Source organism: Lemur catta, chromosome 8 (genome assembly GCF_020740605.2).
Source record: "Lemur catta isolate mLemCat1 chromosome 8, mLemCat1.pri, whole genome shotgun sequence".
In the NCBI taxonomy this organism is placed as follows: Eukaryota; Metazoa; Chordata; class Mammalia; order Primates; family Lemuridae; genus Lemur; species Lemur catta.
The window spans coordinates 52,332,287-52,347,745 of NC_059135.1; the positions used below are offsets into that span (position 1 = coordinate 52,332,287).

Below are 15,459 nucleotides of genomic sequence, written 5' to 3' on the forward strand. Positions count from 1 at the left end.
ATATTCTTACAATTAGGTAAGCTAGAGAAAATAAAATGTTATTAACAAAATCATAATGACAAGAAAATATATTTACTATTCATTAAATGGAAGTGGATCATCATAAAGGTCTTCATCTTTGTCATCTTCATGTGGAATAGGCTGAGGAAGAGGAGGGGTTAGTCTTAACTGTCTCATGGGTGGCAGAGCTGGAAGGGGATGTAGGATAGGCAGGCACATTCAGTTTAACTTTTATTGAAAAAGTCTGTGTGTAAGTGGACGCTCACAGTTCAACCCCACGTTGTTTAAAGGTCAGTTATATTTACTTTTTTTTTTTTTTTTGAGACAGAGTGTCACTTTGTTGCCCGGGCTAGAGTGAGTGCCGTGGCGACAGCCTAGCTCACAGCAACCTCAAACTCCTGGGCTTAAGCGATCCTACTGCCTCAGCCTTCCGAGTAGCTGGGACTACAGGCATGCACCACCATGCCCGGCTAATGTTTTCTATATATATTTTTAGTTGTCCAGATAATTTATTTCTATTTTTAGTAGGGATGGGGTCTCGCTCAGGCTGGTCTCAAACTCCTGACCTTGAGCGATCCACCCACCTCGGCCTCCCAGAGGGCTATACTTTTTTTATTAGTAACAAAACTATAGATCTCATTTGGATTTCACCGGTTTTCCCACTAATGTCCCTTTACTTTCCCAGTATGGAATGCCATGTTGCGTTTAGTCCTCTTATCTCATCTCCAATCTGTGATAGTTTTTGAGTGTTTTATCTTTCATGACCTTAAAAAAGTTTATTTTTGAAGATTACTGGTGAGGTATTTTGTATTATATCTCTCAATCTGAGTTTGTCTGATGTTTTCTCAGGCTATGGGCTTTTTTGGGAGGGGGAATTGTGGTAAGAAATGCATAATATAAAATTTACCCTCTTAACCATTCTTAGTGTACTGTTCAGTAGGTGTTAACTGTATTCACATTGTTGTGTAACATATCTCTAGAACTTTTTCATCTTTCACATCTAAACCTCTGTACCCACTGCCATTTCTCCTTCCCAGCTTATTTCACTCAGCGTAGTGTCCTTAAAGTTTATCCAGGTTGTAGCATGTGACACGATTTCCTTTTTAAGGGCTGAATAATATTCCATTGTATAATATTCATTCCATTGAATAATATCTATTTTTCTGCTGATGAACATTTGCTTCTATCTCTTGGCTATTGTGAATAATGAAGCAATGAACATAGGTGTACAAATATCTTTTTGAGATCCTCCTTTCAATTCGTTTGACTATATACCCAGAAGTGAGATTGCTGGATCTTATGGTAGTTCTACCTTTAAAATTATTATTATTTTTTTTGAGGAACCTCATATTGTTTTCCATAGTGTCTGTATCATTCTACTTTCTATCAGCAATACACAGGGTTCCAATGTCTTCACACCCTTACCAACACTTATTTTGTTTTTTTTTTTATAGTGACCATCCTAATATATGTATTAGATGTGTGATATCACATTGTGGTTTTGGTTTGCAATTCTCTAATGATTTGTAATGTTGATCATCTTTTCATATGCATTTTGGACATTAGTGTATCTTCTTTGAATAGACATTTCTCTAGGTATGATCATTGCTGCTGGGATGTTACTGTTTTTAGGTCCTCTTATCTGACAGAGTTAGGGAATATATGTAGTTATACTCACCCATGTATACACATGCAATGGTATTTATTTCTGTATCAGGTAGATCCTTTTAACAATTTAGTTATAAACTAAATTCAAATCATTTTGAAAGGGCTTTTTACTTTTTCTTCATGTTTTGGATGTATATTGTTTAAATGATTAATTCAGAATGTTGTGGGAATTTGCATTGGTATCCTGACTTCCCAATACATATTGCTATTAATATTTTGCATAAGGTTTTACATAAAACTTCTTATTCAGTCAGATTTACTTGACATAGTAAAATATATAATTTCCAAAATAGTGTTTAAGTCCTAAGTAGAAGGGGCATACATTAAGTATAGCCACTGTTTTTTTTCATTTAATGCTATCATTGCTGAAATAATTTATGTAAACCCATTCTTGCATGAGAGAAATTCCTACAACTTTGAATCTTTCTCCTACTTTCAAGATTTAATAGTAACCTCAAGGGATCCGTGTGTGTGTGTGTGTGTGTGTGTGTGTGTGTGTATGTATGTATAAAATTCTCATTTCATAAAAAGCCCATGGGCTTTAACACTTCAGGCTTAGGCCAAAACTTTCAAATTCTTTGCTTTTGCAAGGCTTTTCTTTCATAGATTTGAATAGATCAAAATGTCTTAAGTTGCCTATAATAGTGAAGCCTATAATAATAATCCTTAGAAATTTTTCGTTTTCCTTCTTCCTTATTTCTTTTTACTTTTTTATACTTACAAAGCTATTGGAAGATACAGATGATTTTGGCTTTATGAAATTTAAAATCCACTTAAATTGAGACAGTCTGTGAAAATGGAGATTTGTCTTCCAAGTTTGGTTTGAATGTATGGAGGAATTTTTTTCTGCTTAAGAAATAATGGAACTCTCTTTTGCTGTGTTTTACCATATGATATGTTTTAAGGGAAAACCTTTTTTTTTTATTATAAAACATACTTACTTTTGTCCAGGTAGACAATCAAAAATACTATACTTGGTAATAGCCCTAAATTTGGAAAAAACTTTGTAAACTGCCCATGGCCTTTTTATAGTAGAATTGCAATTGATTGTGGTAATAGCAATAAGCAGTTTTTTAATTATGGCATACAAAAATGCAATAGCGCTTTATTTTGGCCTGATGATGTTATGCCCAACTGTTCTATAAATGTTTAAATTAACATATTTCAATTTTGGTTTAAGTACTTTTATTGCAACACTATTTTGTAATATTTTCATTGCAGGTATATAGTATTTTCATTACATTTTAGATAAATGAGGATTCATGGACTCTCTTGGCAACTTAACTATCACTTTTTATTTTTTATTTATTTTTTTATGGAGAAGGGAAGAGGTATGGAGAGTGGATCAATCTGTGTTAATTACTTGAGCACACTTTTGTAGTTTTGCCTCTTAAGGGAAATATCCCTAGAGGAAAACTGGTGGTGTGCTTGAGATTCTCCAGGTCTCCTCCAAATGCTTTGCTGGTTTCTCTCTCCTTCAGCATCAGCTTTCCATGGGTGTAAAGCCTGGATTCTTGTCCCCTCCCTTTGCCCAGAATGTACACATGTCCCCAGGGTAAAAGTGGCCGTAGAGATCAAAATACTAATACTTCTTCCAGGTTTTTTTACATTTCCAGAAGCCCAGCTCCTACAGACAGGTGATTTCTGTATTTTGCATTTTATATGGGTTTTCTAGGTCCAGGTGGGATTGCTGGTCTGCTGTTAGCTTTTGCATCTCACCCAGAAGCAGAAGTAACTCTCCACCCCACCCAATTGACTTGTTGAAGAAATCTGGTTGTTAGTCTTATAGAATCTTCCAAAGTGTGGGTTTTGTTGATTGTATCCCGTGGTGTCATTGAATATGTTCTGTCCTCTGTATTGCCTATAAATTGGCCAGTGGGGCTATTGAAATTGGCTCCAGAGTGCTTTTGACAGGACTCTATGGCCTTTAATAGCATCCTTGTTTTCCCTTGGAAAAAGTTGTTTGAGACTTGTCTTGTATTTTTTTTGGTCCCAGACCCAAAACTAGCTATTTCTTCAAGAAGTCCTGGTCATTTTAAATGGACATGTTATTTAAAGTCATAGTCTAAATGTGAATTCTCTTTTTAAAAATTATCAACTCTATTATGTATTAATGTTTTACGTTGTATTAAGCTTCACATTCTTTTTGGAAATAGATGGACTTTACCTTTATAAACATACAGATTAGGCCAGGCACGGTGGCTCACGTCTGTAATCCTAGCACTCTGGGAGGCTGAGGCGGGTGGATCGTTTGAGCTCAGGAGTTCGAGACCAGCCTGAGCAAGAGTGAGACTCGTCTCTACTAAAAATAGAAAGAAATTATATGCACAGCTAAAATATATATATAGAAAAATTAGCTGGGCATGGTGGCGCATGCCTGTAGTCCCAGCTACTCGGGAGGCTGAGGCAGGAAGATCACTTGAGCCCAGGAGTTTGAGGTTACTGTGAGCTAGGCTGACGCCATGGCACTCTTTCCCAGGCAACAGAGTGAGACTCTGTCTCAAAAAAAATAAAAATAAAAATAAACATACAGATTATTTTAAATTAAGTATTGTGACATTTATCTTAACAGGATTGAAATTAAAAGTCAGCCCTATAGAAACCAGTGATTTCCTCTTAATCATTATTATTGGAATTTTGGGATTGTTACTAGGCTCTTAGGGATTGCCAGTATGCATTCTACAATAGCCAGCATTATTCCACGGGTGGTTAGCTGAGTCTGAATCTAGCCCAGTGTCTCCAAAACCTGACTTTAAATTTGCATCACATGAGATATTTTTAAACTACAGGAACCTACATCAATAGGTCTGGAAAGAGGTCTGATAATACATGCCTTTATCCTCAACTGATTCTGTTATAGGGGCATTTGAAAACTACTGATTTAACTAGTGATGCTCTAAGTAACCAGTAATGATTTACATGGCTGTTTTAGCAAACATTTCTATTTGACCCTAAAATGTTTAGTCTGAATGTGATATAAGAACAATATTTTATACCAATTGGGTGTTAGGCAGATGTAGGGGGGAGGGGATGGATATATACCTACATAATGAGTGCAATGCGCACTGTCTGGGGAATGGACACGCTTGAAGCTCTGAGTTTGGGGGTGGGGCATGGGCAATATACATAACCTAAAGTTTTGTACCCCCATTATATGCTGAAATAAAAAAAAATCTTAAATAAAAAAAAGAACAATATTTTAAAGACCTATAGGTGGGTATGTTGTTGCTAAAACATCCTTCTCACCAGTGGTACTTAAATGATGTTGCCTTTTGTTCATCACTCTTTTATAGGGTTCTCAGAATTTTTTTCAAAAAAGAGAGAGATTGGTTCTTTAATTTAAAAGTTTAATCAAATGAGCTAACTGCAATTAAGTATAAATTTCTCCTGATGAATATAGGCTACTTAAATCTCATCTGAATAGATATTTTTACCATAAAAAGTGTTTGGAAAAGAGAGAGAAATAATCATTCATAATCTTACCATGCTAACACAACCATTATACTGTTTGAGCTTCCTTTGTTATCAGATTTGGTCTACATGCAAACATTTTTACATAATCATATCTAGTCAGAGTTAGCAAGCACCAGTCTCACAATTACCAGGTAATCCATAGCTACTTCTTCAGTTCCTCTAGTTAAAAAAAAGATGATAATAATTTCCATTTTAAATTCCTTGTGTATCCTATATTTGGAACAAGGAAAAGTCACTATAGTGCATTCTCTACTGTCTTTATTAGTGATTGAATTGAAAAGTAGCACAAAACAAATCAGCAAGCCTTTAAAAATCCTATTTTGCTTTGGATTTTGGTTTATGATTTTTGGGACTGTAACTATCATATTTTAAAAAATATGGGTGGTAGTATTATGAGTTGACATTATCTGAGCACATATTACCTGATAACCAGATAATTAGAAAATTAGTGACCAATTTATTCCATGTTAATAGATTTTTTCCTTCATTTAAGTCATACCTTCAAAAAAATTCACATTTTGACTTTAATAATTCACAGTTCTAGATTTACCAGTAATCCTTATGTCCTAACAATTAGAAGGGAGTCTGAGCTCCAATGACTCCCATTTCCTATCAGACATGTAACGTCTGTTCCTCAGTTCAGAACATTTAGGAAATGATTGACGTAACCAGATATACACCTTCTACATTTCATGCTGGAAAGGTTATGTTAGATATAGGTGAATTGATACTGGTAGGGCCAGACTCATTATGAAAAAAATAGATTTTGTGTTATAACATGTTATCATTTATAACAAAGAATCTTTGGGAACATGCTTTTCCAAAGTTCCAAATAGACTGGAATAGGAATGTAACCTAATATAAATCATGAGCTATGTTGTTGTAAATTTAATTCCTTTTTGTTAGCGAAAATGTATTCTTCCCGTGTGTCTACCCTCACACCCCCACCTCCCTGCTTACCAGATTGGTTTTATATTCCTCATGGATCTTATTTGAGGATTGAAATTAGGGTGAGATAAATTTTTCTTCGTTGAAATTGACTGAAATTGCCTTTATTCATTTTAGGAAATCTACCTTCTTCAATGTATTAACCAATAGTCAGGCTTCAGCAGAAAACTTCCCATTCTGCACTATTGATCCTAATGAGAGCAGAGTACCTGTGCCAGATGAAAGGTTTGACTTTCTTTGCCAGTACCACAAACCAGCAAGGTAAGAAATACTTTATACTATTTTTTACTTGGTGACCCTGTATAGACTGAGTAAATATATATGTGATGTGTTTAAAGTCGTGTAGAAGGGTTTTTCTTTCAAAATTCAAGTAGCATTATTGTTTTGGGTGATTATAAAAGTAATGCAGAGTAAGAAGAAGGGAGAGGAAGGATATTTCTAGTTGTTAATTTTGCAGTTATTTTTTTCTGGGGAGTATTAAGCACAACAATAATTTGTATTATATGATCTCATTCATGTGAAATTATATGTGTGTATATGCATAGGAAAATATGTGAAATGAAGATCACAAGCTAATTGATGATTATCTCTGGGTAGTGGGATTTTACAATGATTTTTACTTTATTCTTACATTCCTCTATGGTGTTTGCATTTTTTTACAATAAGTATGTATTGTATATTTAGTTAGGAAAAATAAGTAAAACTTTTATTAGGGAAAAAATAAGGTAATAGAAGTTCAGTGTAGGAAGTTCAGACAACAAATGTATAATGAAAGGAGTGAAAAATCACCGCTACTTCCTCTCTTCCTCTACCTTGATATAATAGTTGTAAATACTTTATTTCCCCTGCATGTGTACACACTTTCTTACATAAGTACGATATTTGCTTTACTTGGAGTATTATTAATATCTTTCAAGATTAAAAAATATAAATTTAAATAATTTCTAATATATTGCTTATATTTAGTACTGCGTTATATAAATTTACCACAGTTTATTTACCATTTCCCTATTATTGAGAATTTAGTTTGTTACTAGTTTTTCACCATTTTGAATGTGCGGATAAATTCCAGGTTTCTGTAGAAACTGTAGAGCTGTAGAGCTCTGCAGAACTCCAGACTTAAATCTCTAACTGCCTACTTCATGTTGACACTTGGATATCTGAATAGGGGCCTTAGACTTGACATCTCCCCCAAATGGACCTCTCAATCGAGTTCACCTTGTACCAAATTTGTTCTTCCTCCAGACTTTCATATCAATAAATAGCACTATCATTGCCTCAGTTGCTTAAGTCAGCGTCAAAGATTTTTCCTTGATTCTTCTCTCCCTTTAATCCACTCTGCCCCACATCTAGTCTATCAGCAATTCCTGTGAGTTCTAACTATATATTTTATATATATACTGAATTCATTCACTTTTTCCACTTTCATCTAGTAGTTGTAGCATCCATTGATTTTTTTTGATGAATTATTACTATGGTGATTCTCACATGGTGGTTTTGTAATTCCATTATTCCTCCTTCATTTGTTATCACTCTACTGCAAGGAAAACCTTCTCATCTTCATCTATTCATTCATATATTTGTTCATATTAATGTTACTCAAGGTTTTAATCTGTCATAACCATTAATTTGATGCTCAAACTATATCCCTTAAATTGGCTCCTCAAGGTGACTTCAGTGTCCTTTTAAAAAGTTTTTATTTTTAAATTATTTCAAATTTATATAAAAGGAGCAAAATTATACAGAGTGCTTACATACCTGTGTTTACCCACATTCTCTGAACCTGTGAGAACAGCCATGATACCACATTGTACTTCAATTTATCAGTTTATATTTACTAAATACAAAAACACTCTATGTGATGATAGTAAACTATTAAAATCAGGACATTAACATTGATCCAATATTACCATCTTATCTCTTTAGTCATCTTCAATCTGAAATAATTTCTTAGTCAATCCCTGTTTTTCATGACTTTGTCATTTTTGAAGAGTGTAAGCTAGTCATTTTGTAGACTGTCTCTGCGGTTGGGTTTTTCTCATACCTCATGATTCAAGCATGTTTGGTGTAACACAGAAGTGAAGCTATGTTCCGTACATTATATCTGAAGGAATGCAATGTTGATTTGTCTCATTATTGGTGAAAATAATTTGATCACTTTGTGCTGGATTTCTCTACTGTGAAGTTAATTAATAATTATGTTGTGCTTATTAATTAATAAGTAATGCCTATTTTAAATCTATATAAATATCTTTTTCTTCATCAGACCTTTACCCAACTAATATAGTATTTTATTCTTTTCTGAATCAAATTATTTTTTTTTTTGAGACAGAGTCTCACTCTTGTTGCCCTGGCTAGAATGGAGTGGCGTGACTCACTGCAGCTTCAAACTCCTGGGCTCAAGTGATTGTGTTGCCTCAGCCTCCTGAGTAGCTGGGACCGCAGACCCATGCCACTATGCCTGGCTAATTTATCTATTTTTTGTAGAGACAGGGTCTTGGTCTTGCTTAGGCTGGGCTTAACTCCTGACCTCAAGCGATCCTCCTGCCTCGGCCTCCCAGAGTGCTAGGATTACAGGCATGAGCCACTGTGCCCGGCTTTCCTGAATCAATTATTAAGATGATTATTTCCAAATGGTGATTTTTTTTAGTTTTATTTTAAATTGATACATACTAATTGTACATATGTATGGGGTACAGTGTGATGTTTTGATACATGTATATATTGTGTAATGATCAAATTAGGGTATTTAGTATATTGATCACCTCAAACATTTACCATTTAGTTGTGGTGAGAACACTCAAAATCCCCTCTATAGTTATTTTGAAATATACAATACAATATTGTTAACGATATGCAAACAAACACTAAAACTTACTCCTTCTATCAAACAATAACTTTGTACCCGTTGACTAGTCTCTCCCCATTCATTCCCTCCCCTCTCCCTTTTTCTTCCCAGCCTCTGGTAACCACTGTTCTCTCTACCTCTATGACATCAACTTTTTAATATTCCACATAGGAGTGAGATCATAAGGTATCAAATGGTGATTTTCTAATTCCATCATTATTTGTAGTTTTATTAATTGACATTCTACTATAGGGTAGCACTTTTGCTTATCCCCTGTTTATTTGTTCATTTATATATTTATATCATTATGGCTCATGGTTTTACTCACAGAATTACAAGTTGTTAGTAGCATTATTTATTTTCATGCTGGCTCCTTTTTTTTGACGAGTACTAGTAATTCTTTGACTGTTTCCTTGCTTCTTGTGCGACAAGGTGTTCCCAGGCTCATCTTATATTTTCCCTGCCTCAATCTTAGAGTTAGCCATTTCTGCAAAGAGCCCAGGTTCCTTTTAGAGGAGAATGTTATTTATTTACTTACTTTTAGAGACAGGGTCTTGCTTTGCTGCCCAGGCGAGTGCAGTGGGGGGGGGGTCATAGCTTACTGCAACCTCAAAATCCTGGGCTCTAATGATCCTTCTGCCTTAGCCTCATGAGTAGCTAGGAATACGGGCATGTACCTCCATGGCCAGCCAAATTTTTTTTTTTAATTTTTTGTCGAGATGAGGTCTTACTGTGTTGCCTAGGCTGCTCTTGGATTCCTGGCCTGGAGCGATCCTCCTGCCCTGTCTCCCAAAGTGTTGGGATTGGAGGTGTGAGCCATTGCATCTGGCCAAAAGAATGTTATTCAGAAACAGAAAGTCTGGGTATAGTTGTACTTGTTGCTACGGTAGTGTCACTGTTCGTATGTCCCACTGAGGTGGGAAATAAATGTATATGGATGTACATGTATTGATATATACACCCCCACACATACATACACATATATCTATATTTGTTTGCGTATCTGTATTAAAGACCATGAGTTCACCTCCAATTTCAGTCTAATGCTATAAAATTTATTGTAGCTTTCTTTCCATATTTGTCCCTCTATTCTCCAATATGGAGAAGCCTAGCTCCTGTTTTCCTCAGTATATTTACTCTTTTGCTCAATCACATAGATTGACTATCTAGTCAATCTCTTTGACCCCACCAGGTTGCTGCCTGATTTGGACACCCTCCTGGCTTGGGCTGCAGCTACCTGTGGGCTGCTCTCCTGCCCATATGCCTTCCTTGTACAGCAGCCCCCGCTGCTGTCATGGTGCCTTCTCTCCCCACTCAACTTCCTGTTTGTGTGGGCCCTTGCCACTGCTGGACTGTGGTCATGGAACATTACTGAAATTTTTCAAAGACATAAAGAGAACAACTGACTTCAAATTTGTTGAAATTTTAGGCAGTGATGGAATTAATTTCTGAAAATATTCCTTGTTTTTCCTTTGCTAGGAAAAGCATTGATTAAATGCCTTTATGGAAATAGCAAGATTGAATGGGAACCCTATCATCTTCTTCTTCTTCTTTTTTTTTTTTTTTGAGATAGGGTCTCACTGTGTCATCCAGGCTAGAGTGCAGTGCTGTCATCGTAGCTCACTGCTACCTCAAGTTCCTGGGCTCAAGCAATCCTCCTGCCTCAGCCTCCCAAGTAGCTGGGACCACAGGCATGTGCCACCACACCTGGCTAACTTTTTAAAAATTTTTTGTAGAAATGGGGTCTCTCTCTTGCTCAGGCCGGTCTTGAACTTCTGGCCTCAAGCAATACTCCTGCCTTGGTCTTCCAAAGTGCTAGGATTACAGGTGTGAGCCACCATGCCTGGACTTTCATTTTTTTTTATAACTTAATTTTGGCTTCTTTGTGCTCAAGCAAATAAAAAAGGAAAATTCACAATTTATAGTGTTTTTTTTCATGCTACCCTAAATTTCTCTGTTATATAGCAGGTCCTCATTTTTTTTTTGATAAAAGAAAAATCCTACTTAGAAATATAATTCAGTCTGTTTCTATTGAAGAAAAATTTATAAATGTTTTTGGTATTCTGTATTTATTACAGTATAGTGATTAAAAATATTTTTAACATTATTTTAGTCTCAAGAGAGTTTCATAAGGTCTAAACATATTATTTTGCTCAAATAATCATGAAATGATTGGTATAATACATCAGAAATCCTTGAATTAAGGCTCAAGTTTTTATTTTTTAGATATTATATTAATAGTTCAAACCTTTATTCTGGCCTTAAATCAAGAATTAAGAAACTCATTTTCCTTAGAAAACAGAATCTCAGAGCTGGAGAACTTCCTGTCTAGTTTCCTCATTAAAACAACAACAAAAAAACAAAAACAAAAACTTGAAACCTAGAAAGAGGAAATGATTTATTTGTTCATGGTCACACGTATAGTTAATGTCAACCAAGAATAGAACCCAAGGATTGTCACTTCAAATTCAGTGCTTTTCTACTGTATGCATGTGGTCCTTTACTTCATATTTATCATGAGTGGTTTTAGTTGTTAGAAATTATATCATTTAAGATGAGTTTGGTTGCACTTAACATTGACTTAAAAAATTGATTTACTGAGTTAGTAACAGGTAGCATGATGTTTAGCTCAGTGGTATGAAGGACCTGGCTTCTTCCCCTTTTTCCCTTTACTTTGTTTATCTGCTTGTCTGCCCCTTGTGGTCATAGGATGGAATTGTAGCCTTTCTCATCTCTTGCAAATGTGTACTCTCTTATCCATGTTCAGAGTGAAAGAAGGGATTGCTTTTAGAAGTTCTCTCAGAAGACTGTTGAGCTTCTTATTTAAGACCCTCCTTTACCCCCTTCAGCAAACTTATCTTCAAGTCTTTTCTTTTAAGAGATGGGGATCCCACTGTGTTGCTCAGCCTGGACTTGAACTCGTGGGCCCAAGCAATCCTCCTGCCTCAGCCTCCTGAATGGCTGGGATTACAGGGACTATCGATCAGCACATGCCACCACGTCTGACCTCTCTCTAAGTCTTTTGAGGCAAATAAGGCAAGGTGAAGATGCTAGAATTATTGATTGCGGCTAAGGATGAGATTAAACTGCTTAGTTCAGGCCCAATCCACGTGCCCTGTTTCTAGAGTTAGGGGTAGACCAAGCTTCTCCAAAGCTCTGGGCTACGCTGGGCAGGTATGGTGACCCAGATGAAAATCAGTGCAGGTACTAAGAGAAGGGGCAGTGGATGCTGGGGAGGCAGTCACAGTATCCAACAACAACAAACTGCATTTATATGTTTTCAGTGGATTTGGTGGTAACAATAATCAATTAATTTCTGTTCATATCTGTAATACTTGTTCATAGAACAATTATTTTGAAAGGACTCATTTTCCATGTAGATAACAGAGACATCTTTTGGGGAACTCTTATGTTGTATTTTATTGGGTAGTGAAGTTGACATTCTGAAAAATGAATGCTCTTGAAAATTGATAGGGGATGTAAGATTATGTCATATACCTTTGTCACATGGCACTGAAAGTAATTTTTATTTGGTTATATGCTTAAATCTCCATTTTTACATGGTGGACTGATTTTCCTAACTTGGTTTCTAAGTTGTGTTAATTCTAAGTTGTGCCTTGACTTAACAAGCAAAGTTTATTTTATATATATGTCTAACTTGGTTGTGGTTAGTAACAACTAGGTTATTACTATGCTGATAATTGGTTCCCATCATTACATGCATTTTTTTTGCTATATAACCTATATGGTGATTATATGCAAACCCTGACAGCCTGTGTTTGAATTCTAGCTTTGTCACTACTAACTGAGTGATCCCGTATGCAGTAGATTTCTTAACTCCTGTAAGGCACAATCTCCTTACCTATAAAGTGGGTTTAATAAATAGCCCCTACCTTTTAGAGTTTGTTTTGAAGTTTGAAATGAGATAACATGTGTAAAGAATTTAGTCTGGTGCCTGGAACAAAGTAAGTTGATTCATTTTGTGGTGATTACCTCAGTATACTCTTTAAACATTCTCTATTGCTTTTGTGTATGTGCATGTGTCAGTAGAACTTTATAGTACAATTAATGATATGAGTTTTAATCTCAGAGACAATAAATATTTCTATTCTGCCTCAGTTTTCTCCTCCATTTTCCCAGGTAAGAAAGTCCTAGTTTATTATTAATAACAGGTTATTTCTCAGGCCAGGTTTGGTGGTTTTTGCCTATAATCCCAGCACTTTGGGAGGCCAGGACAGGAGGATTGCCTTGAAGCTAGGAATTCAAGACCAGTCAGGTCAACACAGCGAGACCCCTCTCTATGGGGAAAAAAAAAGGCCGGGCATGGTGGTATGTCCTGGTGGTCCCAGCTACTCGGGATGCTGAGGTGGGAGGATAGCTTGAGCCCAGGAGTTGGAGGCTGCAGTGAGCTATGATTGTACCACTACACTCCATCCAATCTGGGTGACAGAACAAGACCCTGTTTGTTTTTTTTTTAAAAAAAGGTTCTTTCTTAATTTTTTGTGGGGGATATTCATTTAACAAATCTTGTTACAAACGTTGTTCTAAAAAGGAAGTAATTAATTATGTAAAATGTTTGGGAAATTCATTTGGTTAATAAACAGATTTTTAGTAGTATTTTATAATAAAACCATCTTTTGTTTTTCAGTAAAATTCCTGCCTTTCTAAATGTAGTGGATATTGCTGGCCTTGTGAAAGGAGCTCACAATGGGCAGGGCCTGGGAAATGCTTTTTTATCTCATATTAGTGCCTGTGATGGGATCTTTCATCTAACACGTAAGTGCAGTTGTTTATTTAATCATTGATTTTATTAAGATCAGTGTTTTCTTTCCATTATTGTGGAAATAAAATTAGAAATGACTGATTAGATGGAAGATTGCTTTCGCTTTACCAGATGAATGGTGGGTTTGTCTGTAAATTTGTGACTTTAATGTTACTTAGTATTATCTCCGTATGTAAAGGCTTATTCCTTAGCAAGTATATGCTGTGTTGTTATTATGTTCTAATTTAATTTTATCTCCTTTTCTGGATTAGAGCCATGGAAAAGTGTTTCTGTGTGGAACTAATTTTGTTGATTGTAAAGCATTTTGAAATTTTCTTAATTTGTAGAACTTTTCTGCATTTTTGTTTTTCTATGTGTTAAGAAGGCAGAATAGATAGAGAAGGGGATTCTAATGATTTCCTAGGAGAGAAAGTTATCCAGGTTATCTATTAGAGATGAAAGGATTAGGGAGAAATTATAGATCAGTCGTTTCTTTTTTAAAAAATTTTTTATTCGTTTTGTTTTTTAAAATTTTTATTTATTTTTTAGAGATGGGGTGCCCCTCTGTTGCTGAGGCTGGAATGCAGTAGCATGATCATAGCTCAGTGGGAGTATAGGCACCTGCCACCACGCCCAGCTAATTTTTTTCATTTTTTTTTTTTTTTAAGAGATGGGCCTCTCTTGCTTTGTTGCCCAAGCTGGTCTCAAAATCCTGGCCTTAAGCAATCCTCTTGCCTCGGCCTACGGAATAGCCGGGATTATAGGTGTGTGCCACTGTGTTCTCTCTAGATCAGCTAGTTCTTATGGAGAGAAGGATATAAAACAAAGAGAGAAAATAGGTAGAACTGTGCAGTGGTTTGGGTTCTTTTGACTACACAAATGAGCCAATAACAAAATAATTCTCTACAAAATAGGAAGGTTTAGGTTAAGGCTCAGTTCAAGATTGCACTTAATGGTTATAGTATTATAATGAGCAAATTAATGCAAATAATGAAAACAAATTAGACCTGGGGGCCACCTGAGGTCTGGTTCAGTGCCCTTTTTTTTTTTTTTTTTTTTTTTTGGAGACAGAGTCTTGCTCTGCCACCCTGGCTATAGTGCAGTGGAGTCATCATAATTCACTGCAACCTCCAACTCCTAGGCTCAAGGGCCTGGGCTCAAAAGATCCTCCTGCCTCGGCCTCCCAGAGTGCTAGGATTACAGGCGTGAACCACTGTGGCTGGTCTGGTTCAATGCTTTTGTTGCTGATTCTCAACTAGATAGCCAGAACAATTGAGAGTGAGCATTTAGAAAATTTTATACCAATCTGACTGACTAATGTGAACTAAATAATAAAAATATTGTGCTAGTATTTTTTGTATGTCTTTTTAAAAAAATTCATTTGCCTGGTAATTCATTCCTATTGTATTTTACAAAAACCTACCACAGATAATTTAAGAATCATTGATCTGGGTAACTTCACTTTGGGTAAAGTTATGGAGAGACCTTCTGAGAGGGTTGTGGTGTAAGCAAAGAACGGAGTTGTGTAGGGGGTTTGGAGTTCAATTATGTAGAGAAGTGTTAACCTAAAGCCTGTACATTGGCGAGATTGTCTTTCCACTGGTTTTTGTGACTGATGTGAGGATTGTTAGGAGAGAGTAGATTCCTAGGTTTCTGGACTGGGTCAGTTGATTGAATCATGATGCCATTCACTGAGATGTTAAATACAGAAAGAGCAGCAAGTATTGAGAGAGAGATGATTAATTCAGTTTGGGAAAAT

The 15,459-nt window shown here is 35.8% G+C and overlaps 1 protein-coding gene across 2 annotated transcripts in view; it reads left to right on the plus strand.

The window, feature by feature from the left end:
• OLA1 (Obg like ATPase 1) overlaps nt 1–15,459 on the plus strand; it is a 165,742-nt gene that overhangs the window by 9,697 nt on the left and 140,586 nt on the right. The window contains exons 3-4 of one of the 2 annotated variants that reach the window (XM_045558942.1): nt 6,208–6,351; nt 13,587–13,714. In XM_045558942.1, coding sequence (XP_045414898.1) covers nt 6,208–6,351; nt 13,587–13,714 — 272 coding nt within the window. Of the gene's footprint in view, nt 1–6,207; nt 6,352–13,586; nt 13,715–15,459 lie in introns of those variants that run through there. The other variant, XM_045558943.1, reaches the window with a different exon arrangement.